We start from the raw sequence: 11,115 nt of genomic DNA, 5'->3' as shown, positions 1-11,115 counted from the left end.
TCGTTCTCCTTGTGTTCGACATTTGGTCTCACCACATCTATACTGTTATACGATTATGTACACTACCTAATATATGTTACAATCCAACTGCGATAAAATAAATTTTATTAATTAAAAACTTCGATCAATATTTTATAAATAATTTATCCCACGTCATGGAAGATCAAATCTAAGAGAAAATACTTTCAATATTAAATTCATTTTCTATATTTATATGGTTTTACTTTGTTTCAAGTTTCGTATAACTTAGTTTAAACACACTTTCCCTTTTTACTTTTATGATTATTAGTTTAACTAATTTTTATATATTCTAAATTAAATTATACATGTTCCTGACAACTCTGTCTTATCTCAACTATATAATTATACGATTATGTACATTTGTCCGGTGTGTAATAGTCTCAAGTCTTGTTAAAACTGTTTATAAATTTAAGACCGATAAATTACACATCAATGGTATTGATTAGATTCCCAAACTTTGATAAATTACACATCAATGGTATTGATTAGATACCCAAACTTTGAAATTTAGACATCCATAAAACCTTCTACCTAAGTTAATTGGAGTCTAGGATGTCAATAACATAACTTCATCCTCACAATTGCATATTTCCATTCCAACATTCGTAACCAACCTCATGTTCCTAATAATTTAGGAAGTTCTCATGACTATGAAATTTGCAAATCACGAAGGAGGAGAAAAAGAAGAGAGTTGTTTGGTTTTCGCCGTTTGAGTGAAATATATGAATTGATATGTCATTTATTGAGCCAAATAAGTAAGTTTATCAGTTGGTGGCGTTCTCCCACCTAAATAACAAAAAAGTAAATGAAAATATTAGTTCTTTTTTTTTTCTTTTTCTTTTTATAAAGAAAGAGTTTTGATTTAATACAAAAGAAATATAAAAATATTAAGTTTTATTTTAAAGAAATTAACCCTATATTGATTTATTATATGTCAACTTGTCATTTCAGTTCATTCCATACTCAACTATATATTCTAAATGTACTTAATAGCATCACATAGAAATCTGATTATATAAAAGCAAATAAATTATGCCGACTAGAATATATGTAAAGTAATGTAATAGAAAAAAAACATTATAATAGAATAGAGCTTTTGACTATTATCATCACACATGATATATATTATATAAGTTTCAGAAATTAAATCGTGTGCCCCTTTAAATTGGCTACAACTCTATCAACGTAAGATTATCTCACTTGATAAAAGACTTTTCTTATTAACGGATTTCTATTAACTTAATCATACAAACTTAAAACCTAAAAAAAATAATAAAAAATAAAAAAAATAAATAAATTGTGTACAGCTCTACCTGCCCGGCTCGCCGTCCAAAATCCCACGCTTTTATAAAACCCGCATCTTGAATCTTTTGATAGGAGAATGAAAATCCTTGCATACGAGAGACGGAGTCAGAGTCGACGCAAGCTGTTTTCTTATTTGTTTTTTTCACGAAATAAATAAATAAAAATTCTGGATTAACGATTGTACCTCAAAAACCTCAAGTGGGTCATCATCTTTGCTCCCACTTGTTGCTCTTTGCTGTCTCTGCCATACTCTTTTGCTAATACTTTTCCCCTTCATTGGTTGATCTCTCTTTGCTTTTTCTCTCTGAAATCCAGTTTTTTTTTTGTGTGTTTCATGGTGGTAGCAAATTGGATATTGAGTTTATAGATCAACCAAGTAAATAGAATAGAATAGCCTAAACCATACGTTTATTTCATCCTCATTTGCCGGTGTTTGTAATCCATCTGTATTCTTCGTGTAGTCTTCAAGATCGTTGGTTCCTATGAGCAAAAATGTGCAATAATTTGCTAATTTAAGCATCTGGGTATTGCTAATTTGAAGGAATTACTGGCGTCAGGGTTGTTGTTGGATTTCATCGGCGGTAGTCCTGAGGTTATGGGGTTCTCAATTGGTTAACGAAATACATGCTTGGTTTAAGAAAATGGAGACGTTTATGGCGTTATGTGTTGTTTTTGTTCTTCTTCTTTAGCATTGACTTTCTCAGTTACTTAGCAACAGTATGAAGAATCTTCTAAAGAAGCTACACATGATGCCTAATCAAACATCGGATGTTGACTCAGATGGGTGTAATTCTTCCTCGAAGGGCAATAATCAAAGATTGATCGATGTCCCTTCATCAATCGAGAGCCTCCCCCATGAACACAATAAACCCTTATCTGGTATTTCGGGATGGCTTAATTCAGTAACGAATCGGCGAAGTCCTAGTCCTAGTCCTAGCCCTCCCTCATCTTCAAATGTGAAAAAAGAGGATAAGAATGAAGGGTTTGATTCAATGAGTAGTGAAGCACTTGATGCTGCCATGGAAGCTGTTAGGACAGGGGATTCAGGGTCTGGTAATTCTAGGGATCCAGAGGTAGAAGAAGAGTACCAAATACAATTGGCTTTGGAGTTAAGCGCAAGAGAGGATCCTGAAGCTGTTCAGATTGAAGCCGTTAAACAGATCAGTTTGGGGTCCTTTCCTGCTGAGAATAATACTCCTGCTGAAGTCCTTTCATATAGATATTGGGTAAGTTCAGTTCCCAATCCCATCATATGATTAACATCGAGCAAACAGACAGTTTTAGATTAGAATTTAGAAAATAAATGTATGTTCTTTCTCATGTCCTAGACTCTCATTCATACTTGACAGAATTACAGTGCTCTTAGCTATGACGATAAAATCCTTGATGGATTCTACGATTTGTGCGAGACTTCAACAACGAGAGCTTTATCATCAAAGATGCCTTCACTGGTGGATTTACAAGGGACCCCTGTGTCTGATAATGTCACATGGGAAGCCATTGTTGTGAACAAGGCTGTGGATGCCAAGCTGTTACAACTTGAACAAACTGCACTGGAAGTTACTGCCAAGTCAGCATCAGAATCTCTTACTGTGCAGAGACTTGCAGTTTTAGTTTCAAATTTCATGGGTGGTCCAGTTGGGGATCCAGACAAGATGTTGCGCGCATGGCAAAATTTTAGCTATAAATTGAAGGCAACTCTTCGAAGCATGGTTTTGCCTCTTGGCTTGCTAAAAATTGGGATGGCACGCCATCGTGCATTGCTTTTTAAGGTATATATATATATATATATATATATATATATATATATATATATATATATATTATTGGTGTTTTCTGTGTCTTCTAAAACATAAAGTAGACTTTTAAAGGACATGACATCACAAAACAGGTTGAACGAAATCTGGGACTCATGTAAGTTAATGGGACAAAAGTTGTAACTTTATGCGTATACATACTATCAATATCAAAAAGGCGATCTCTTGTTTGTGAAAAGAATCGTCATTCTCATCATCGAAAATAGCCCTACAAAACCTGTCCAAATGTATTATTACACTATTATGAAAGTACATGTTTAGGAAAAGAGGGCTTACATGCTTTTCTTTTTAGTGTCTCTTTTTTTTGTCACATTAAGTAAGAAGTGCTTCTGCTATCGGGGTACATGATGTATGGATTTTTGAATGCTTGGTGAAATGGAAGGAAAAAAATAAATGAGGGAAAGTTATGATTTATTTGACTTTGAAAGCCTCCATTCCCTACTCTCTTTAAAAAATTGTTATTTCTGCATCAATTTCAAAGGAAACACCTACGACTTGTACTCATTAAGTAAAAAAGAAACATCTTATTCTTTTGAACTAAATATTAATTAATATTATATTTTCATAGGTTTTGGCTGATAGTGTTGGTATACCATGCCGTTTGGTAAAAGGGAAGCAATATACAGGCTCTAGTGATGTTGCCATGAACTTGATAAAGATTGGTGATGGAAGGTTGTGCCCTTTACCTCTAGTCTTAACACTAATACTCAACTTATTATTATCTTGATGCTCATTACAATTATTTATGTGGGTGTGGGTGTGGGTGTGGGTCCCAGGGAATACATTGTTGATCTAATGGCAGACCCCGGAACCCTTATTCCATCAGACACAGCCCACACAGATCATGATGAATCTTCCTTGACATCAAGTCCATGGTCCCACGATGATGATTCCTCTCGTTTAACTTCAAGAAGCGGCCTCACAAATTCATCAGAAGAAGGCTCCGATTTTGGAACCAGAGAAAGAGAAAGAGAAAGATCCGATGATGGAGCCATTCAACCAAAACCCAAGAAATCTTTACCTTTGAGACCCTCTCATCACAGCCATGCCAGATCACCTTCATGGACCGAAGGTGTGAGTTCACCTGCAGTAAGAAAAATGAAGGTAAAAGACGTTTCACAGTACATGATCGATGCTGCTAAAGAAAACCCTCAATTAGCACAAAAACTGCATGATGTGTTACTTGAAAGCGGTGTTGTTGCCCCTGCAAATCTCTTTACAGAAGTTTATGATCAACAAGAGGATACACTAGTTACACGCCCTCCTCCTCCTCCTCCTCCTCCTCCTCCTCCTCCTCCTCAAGATGATCAAAACAAGCGGGATCCCAAAAAGGGTCAAAAATGTAAATTACCCATTTTGCCCAAAGTTCCTGCCGCCGCGACAGCAGCAGCAGCTGCGGCGGTTGTTGCATCGTCGATGGTGGTTGCCGCTACAAATCGAAACATAGAACTACCGGTGGCGGCTGCCGCCACGGTGACTGCTGCGGCCGTGGTGGCGGCTGTTGACAAGAAGTGTCAGGCGGCGGCTTCTGGTGTAGTGGAAAGGGATGGAAATGGGCAATTTGGTAATTTACAAATGGGTGAGAATGAAGGAGAGAGAGTATCGGATAGGTCTGCGGGTAATGATAGCACGAAATCGGAAGTTTCCCTTGATGATGTGGCGGATTGTGAGATTGCATGGGAGGATATCACCTTGGGTGAACGTATCGGATTAGGTATTGTATTCAAGTTTAATATTCCGAATTTTCATTTTTTGTAATAAAGGGTTACATGTAAGAAATAGCAACCTACTTCTACTTCCATATATTTGTTTATTACATCATATACTTATTATTTCATCCTATTACAATGTTGTATTTTGAAGAATCTACCCAGTTATAACAAAGTAATTTTTGTTGCTACAATTGCATATTTTTTTCAGAGTACAATGTCATAGTCAGAAAAAATTGGAATTACGATGGTTTAATAAGAAAAATTTGAAAATATAATGCTCGTAGTTGAAATGAATTTAAGTAGGGGTGCTATATATAATGAACAAATAAATCGAAGTAAATTGCTATTATTTTTCCTTTTTCTTATCCAATTGATAATTGATAATGGTCTCTTTGTTGCAGGATCATATGGTGAGGTTTATCGTGGTGATTGGCATGGAACTGTAAGATAATTTTTAAATGTTCATACTATTATGATGTTGCATACAATGTAATAAACTAAAAAGAAATGAAAAATGAGAAATATGAAAGTAATATGGGGTATCATAATCATAAAACGAAAATAAAAAAAAGAACTATATATGCACACATGCAAAACAGACAGTCATGTGTGTGGTATATTTGTATGTACAAATGCATATATTATATAAGTAGATAAATGTATACCTATATGTACATGCTATATCTACACACACACAATTAATGGACAAGATAAAATTTGAAAATAAATAATAGAGAACAAACGAAGAACACAAAAAAGAAATTACACAAACCCAAAAAAGGTTTTCAAAGAAGAGGTTAGAGTAAAAAAGAAAGATGTTTTTTTTTTTTTTTTTTTTTTTTTTTTTTCATGTATGAACTAGGCATACACTTAATAGTTAGACTTTCAATGCTCAAGATGTGTTGCATATGTATTAGTATTACAACTTCTGATAGCTTCTATGCATGCATGTCTCTTCAATGTTGGAGATATATACATTTATCTTCTTTCCCATCACTTTTGAATATCAGGAAGTTGCTGTTAAGAAGTTCCTAGACCAAGAAGTAACTGTTGAATCCCTTGAGGAGTTCAAAAGTGAGGTAAAATATTCTCTTTTCTAACATTCACACTAATTAATGACATATTGCTTGCATGTTATCAACATAATAATGTGATCATTTATACCAACATGCAAGTGACTACACTACACACCCTCATATTGAACTAAGGTGTTGTGTTGTTTCTTCTTTACTTAGTAGGGACATGACTTTATCTGGTAATCTATATATGGGTGTTTCTCTTTGACTTAGTACAGGAAAGAACTACTTAATAGAAAATGTCAGCGAAATTAGGCTTTCCTGAAGTGGATGTCAGTTGCTCAAATAGTTATCATTTATCCAAACAACACTTCATCCATTTAATGGGAAAAACATAAATAGGGTCCTAACAATATATATATGGAATGACTGAAAATCATTGGAATATGTTATTTTATCATTAATCCATGTTCTTGTTTAGGGTGGAGAAAATTCCTATACTAATTTGTAAATGTTTATGTCCTTATTGATTCTTTTTTTTTTTTTGTCTTAAAGGTTGGTATTATGAAAAGAGTTCGGCATCCAAATGTGGTACTCTTCATGGGAGCTATAACACGTGCTCCACACCTTTCAATTGTTACTGAATTTCTTCCTAGGTATGTCACGTTATGTATATATATACTCTCAAGAGTTAGATGCACATTTATGCAACAATGTTTCACCTTTTTTTCAACTTATGGAACAAAGTAGTATTTTATATGAAATATGCAACATCATTTCATTTTAGCACCAAAAGATGCCCCATTTTACACTAAACCTATTTAATCAATTGACATGTGGTTGCATAGTTGTATATTTGGTTGCATATATAAACATTTAACGTGCTACGTTATTTATGAGATAGACAGTTTTGGTTGCATTGTTGTATATTTGGTTCTAGACTAAAACTTGGTTGCATATTTCATCTAAAAAACCACTTGGTTGCATAAGTTGGAGAAAAAGATGAAACATCACCTTTCATGATTTTAGGTACATAATTATGTAGAAATATAAAACTCCAATATTAATTAGTGTCTATAGCTTCACTATGACGAGCAATACAGAAAATGGAAATATAATGATGAAGACAAAGTTTTCACCAAGGAAAGCCCTTCAAAATGAAGTTAAAAACCTCATTGGTTCTTATCTTATATACTTAATGCTTCCATATATGATTGTACAATTACAATTCATGTCTTCTCAATGGACAATATATAACTAAAAACTAACAACATACTCACTTCACATAAATACTAAGATAGGCGTAACTCCAAATGTCCATTTATTGTCTTCTTCCAATGCTAGTCAACATTGATTAACATATAGTTTCCAAAGCTGCCTTTGACTTTGAAAGATAAAGAATTGCTTCTTTGTTTATATGGAAACAAGGTGTCAAATTATAAGCCTCCCTTTAGATGATAGCTATTTTCCTTTGAAACAATCCTAAGGAGATATGATCGGTTTAAAATCCTCTTTTAGAGAAACTTAGGGTGTGTTTGGTTGTGGAAAACAGAGAACTGTTTTCATTTTCCAAGAAAATGTTTTCAGAAAATAAAGTTGAGTTTATATTTTCAGTTTTCAATGAAAATTTTAGAAAATGCATTTGGTTGGAGCTGGTGGAGTTTTCATTTTCCATCTAAGAAATTTAGAAACCTTTGGAAAACTGTAAAAATCACTTTTCTAATTTGCATACAGTTTGGAAAATGAAAATTTTCATTTTCTTAGAAAACTTATACTGAAGATAACTTAAATTTTAAAAAAAAAAAACATTAACCAAAACAGAAAGGTAGATAACAAGTGACGAATGACCAAGAACCAACATCGTTATGAAATTTAGTTTTTTATTTTTTTATAAAGTAGTGGTATTTTATTTTAAAGTTAAAAGGACACGTGTCTTCTTAATAGGCGTAGAGCAATCAAATCTAGATTCTTTGGTTGTACCCAAAGTAAGGATCAACTCATTATTGGTTATAGAATTTATAATGTACTCAAATTTAGTTTTTAAAGTATAGAAGGATAAATGTCTTGTTAATAGGTTCAGAGAGATGAATTTAGATTCTTTGGTTATACCCCAACTCCCCAAAGTAACGATTAATTCTTTCATACATGGATTTTGATGGAATCCAATTACATTGATTTTTTTTTGTCAACCAAACGTGTTATCAAAGGAATCTTCCATTCAAATTCCTTTAGATTCCCCGTGAAACAAACGTACCTTAGTAAGTGCAATGGTATTCTTTATTGATCTCACAAGGTGAAGGTGAAGTGATTACAAACAAGAGTTAGATGAGAAGATGAGTTGTTAGGTAGATATGATATGCCTTAATAAAATAAAAAATAAAATGAAAGTACAATATTCTTAATCACGTAGAAGAGAGTGAGTGCATAAAACATTGTATTTTTCCCTTCATGAATAATGATTGTTAACTCTATGCAATGAAAGTGAAACATATTAATATTATTGTTATCTTTTGCAGAGGTAGTTTGTATAGATTAATCCACCGGCCCAACAATCAACTGGATATCCGAAGGCGTTTGAGGATCGCACTGGATGCCGTATGTTATTTTCCAATCTTGGTTTGCCTTTAATAAATACTTCTTTTCTGTCTTCAAATATTAAAAAAAGTCAATAAAAAAAATTGTGTATACTTAAAACCAAACTTTCAGGCCCGTGGTATGAATTATCTGCACAACTGCACCCCGGTTATAGTTCATCGTGATTTGAAGTCCCCGAATCTCCTTGTTGACAAAAACTGGGTTGTGAAGGTAGAATTCAAATCTTATTTATAACCCTTGGAATTTTTGAATTATAATTTGGCCAAATATCATATGATGAATTGAATTTTGTCATCTCGTCTCATCTCTTCAGGTTTGTGATTTTGGGTTGTCGAGGATGAAGTACAGCACATTCCTTTCATCAAGGTCTACTGCAGGAACGGTATGTTGTTGCCTTGCAAAACTATAATACCTTTTTTGTTTCTCCTATCAACTTACTAAATATTAATTATACACCTTGTTTATGTCTATTTTCATGGGGTAGTCTTAGGTTTTCTTTCTTTGTGACATAGTGTGCCTGTTTCTTTTTTTAATCTTTTGTATACATAAGGTTTATTTCCTTTTATGGACCTAATAAACTGTATGAACGAGACTAAATGACCATTTTACCCTTACAATCCAAAACAAAACAAAATTCACAATCATCATTTATAACAATATTCATCAATTTGAACGTGAGAGGAGATGGAAGAAAAAAAAAAGAAGGGAAAAAAGGTAAAGGGTCAGCGTCTTAATACATTGAGCCAAGTTTTTTGGCTTAACCCACTAAGTCATTTTGTCTGGATTAAGTAAAAAAGAAACAGTTGTATGTAGTTGTACAGAGTAAGTGCTTAACACATTAAGTTCATTAAGTCAAAAAGAAACACCCCCTATATGGGTGTATCTTTTTGAGTTAATGCAAAAAGGACAACACAATAGAGAGCACACATCTTAGAGGTGGTAATTTGGAGTCACACAATGGCCAAAATCATAACATTTAGCTAAAAAAGAAACTACTGATCAAATGGGTTGAAGTTGCCCGAAATGCATTTTATTGAAAAGATTAGAATATTCTTATACTAATATTGTTTTTGTGATCACATCCTAAATTATTTATACAAGTTTTTGAAAACGGACAAAAAAATGTTTGTGGGAATCTATAGCGTGAAATCAACCGATTTGACCTTAACCCGATTTATTTAATTTGTTGCTAAGCCCACTTAACCTAAAATAGTCCTTTTTATAGATTCATTTTGGGTTAAATGCAACAAGTAGCAATGTACTTCCATTGTTTCGTTTAATGTTTTTATCATGGCATCCTGCTTTCGTTTCTTGTTACAACATTGCATTATGAAAGTTGGTGCATTTATAGCAATGGCATTTAAATACAAAGCAATGTGTTTTGATGTAATTGGGTGGATTTTTCAATGTACAATGTTGTAGTAAAAAATTTAAAAGTACAAGTACAATGCGATAATCAGTTAGATATTTCAAAAAACAATTCTGTAATAAGAAAAAAATTGAAAGTAAAGGTCATAAAAAGAAATGAAATTAGGATGAATGAAAGTAGGCTGTTATTTCTTGCATTTAAACACAACTTAGGGGCGTGTTTTCTACTTGCATGTATAAGTAGAATGAGGAATCTAACTTTTATGAATCTATCTTCTTTTTATTCTCAACAATGCCATCAGGCTCCTATGAAGTCTAATACATACATACATACATACTCTCTTCCTAGTTCCTACTTCTATAGAGCAATGTCTAACATAAATATAATAATCAACACGAATTAATAAATAATAATCCTCATGTTTAACATAAAGCAACACCATTTCTTGTATTGACAATTCAATATGTACACACATGTTTTTCAGGCAGAATGGATGGCACCCGAGGTCCTACGAAATGAACCTTCAGATGAAAAGTTGGTCTTTTTTTTTTTAAATCATCTTTCGTAAATAGGTCGCTTTGATGTAAAAACTAATGTTTCAGGGAATAAAAAAAAGTAAATATATAAATATTTTTCTATTGATTTTGATAGATGAATTATTGCAATGCAATGCAGGTGTGATGTTTATAGTTTTGGTGTGATTTTATGGGAGCTTTTTACGTTGCAACAACCATGGGGTGGAATGAACCCGATGCAAGTTGTTGGTGCTGTTGGGTTTCAACATCGTCGTCTTGAAATTCCTAATGATGTGGACCCCACCATTTCTAAAATTATTGAAAGATGTTGGCAAACGTAAGTACTTCATTCCTAATGAATAATTATCCCTCATAATGATTACCATAAAAAGGTGTTTTAAGTTTTAACATGACACTTACTATTTTATACAGAGATCCAAAATTACGGCCTTCATTTGCTGACATCATGGCCGCATTGAAACCCCTTCAAAAGCCGATCACTAGTTCAAAAACCTCACGGGACTAAATTGTTCTATTTTTGTTGTAATTTTTATGTACTGTTGGCTTGCACGCATTGTAAATTCGGATACCCAATGTAAAAAAAAAAGTTCATTTGTAGCTTATATATTTTAATTATGATTTGAGCAGTCTTGTATTATATGCATGAATAGTCGTACACTTGTACATAGTACAAAAGGTAATTATCTTATACAAGAGCTATAAGAGCCCTAAAAATCTTATCAGTTGAGATAAGGTAGGGACCAT

At 33.2% G+C, this 11,115-nt stretch overlaps 1 protein-coding gene across 2 annotated transcripts; it reads left to right on the top strand.

The window, feature by feature from the left end:
• Window positions 1–1,429: 1,429 nt before the first annotated feature.
• On the top strand, window positions 1,430–10,994 carry LOC145065454 (putative serine/threonine-protein kinase SIS8). 2 transcript variants are annotated; one of them, XM_079012437.1, is made up of 13 exons: window positions 1,430–2,552; window positions 2,676–3,098; window positions 3,712–3,815; window positions 3,920–4,857; window positions 5,257–5,297; window positions 5,866–5,934; window positions 6,427–6,527; window positions 8,388–8,466; window positions 8,578–8,676; window positions 8,780–8,848; window positions 10,320–10,369; window positions 10,511–10,687; window positions 10,783–10,994. In XM_079012437.1, exons 1-13 carry the CDS (start codon window positions 2,046–2,048, stop codon window positions 10,874–10,876), a joined length of 2,751 nt encoding a protein of 916 aa, XP_078868563.1. In that variant the 5' UTR covers window positions 1,430–2,045; the 3' UTR covers window positions 10,877–10,994. The 2 variants fall into 2 exon arrangements, with proteins under 2 accessions (XP_078868563.1, XP_078868564.1); XM_079012438.1 differs by having other exon boundaries at window positions 2,413–2,552; window positions 2,684–3,098.
• Window positions 10,995–11,115: the final 121 nt, after the last annotated feature.

This window comes from Lactuca serriola, chromosome 8 (genome assembly GCF_051521515.1).
Source record: "Lactuca serriola cultivar US96UC23 chromosome 8, Lser_US96UC23_V15, whole genome shotgun sequence".
Taxonomy (NCBI): domain Eukaryota; kingdom Viridiplantae; phylum Streptophyta; class Magnoliopsida; order Asterales; family Asteraceae; genus Lactuca; species Lactuca serriola.
This window is presented reverse-complemented; position numbering and strand designations above follow the sequence as displayed.

Excerpts from the sequence above, each read along its gene's own strand:
- LOC145065454 (XM_079012437.1), top strand. The coding sequence starts at position 2,046 with ATGAAGAATCTTCTAAAGAAGCTACACATGATGCCTAATCAAACATCG. Across the intron at positions 2,553-2,675 it reads TCCTTTCATATAGATATTGG|AATTACAGTGCTCTTAGCTA; the intron begins GTAAGTTCAGTT and ends CATACTTGACAG. Across the intron at positions 8,677-8,779 it reads ACAAAAACTGGGTTGTGAAG|GTTTGTGATTTTGGGTTGTC; the intron begins GTAGAATTCAAA and ends TCATCTCTTCAG.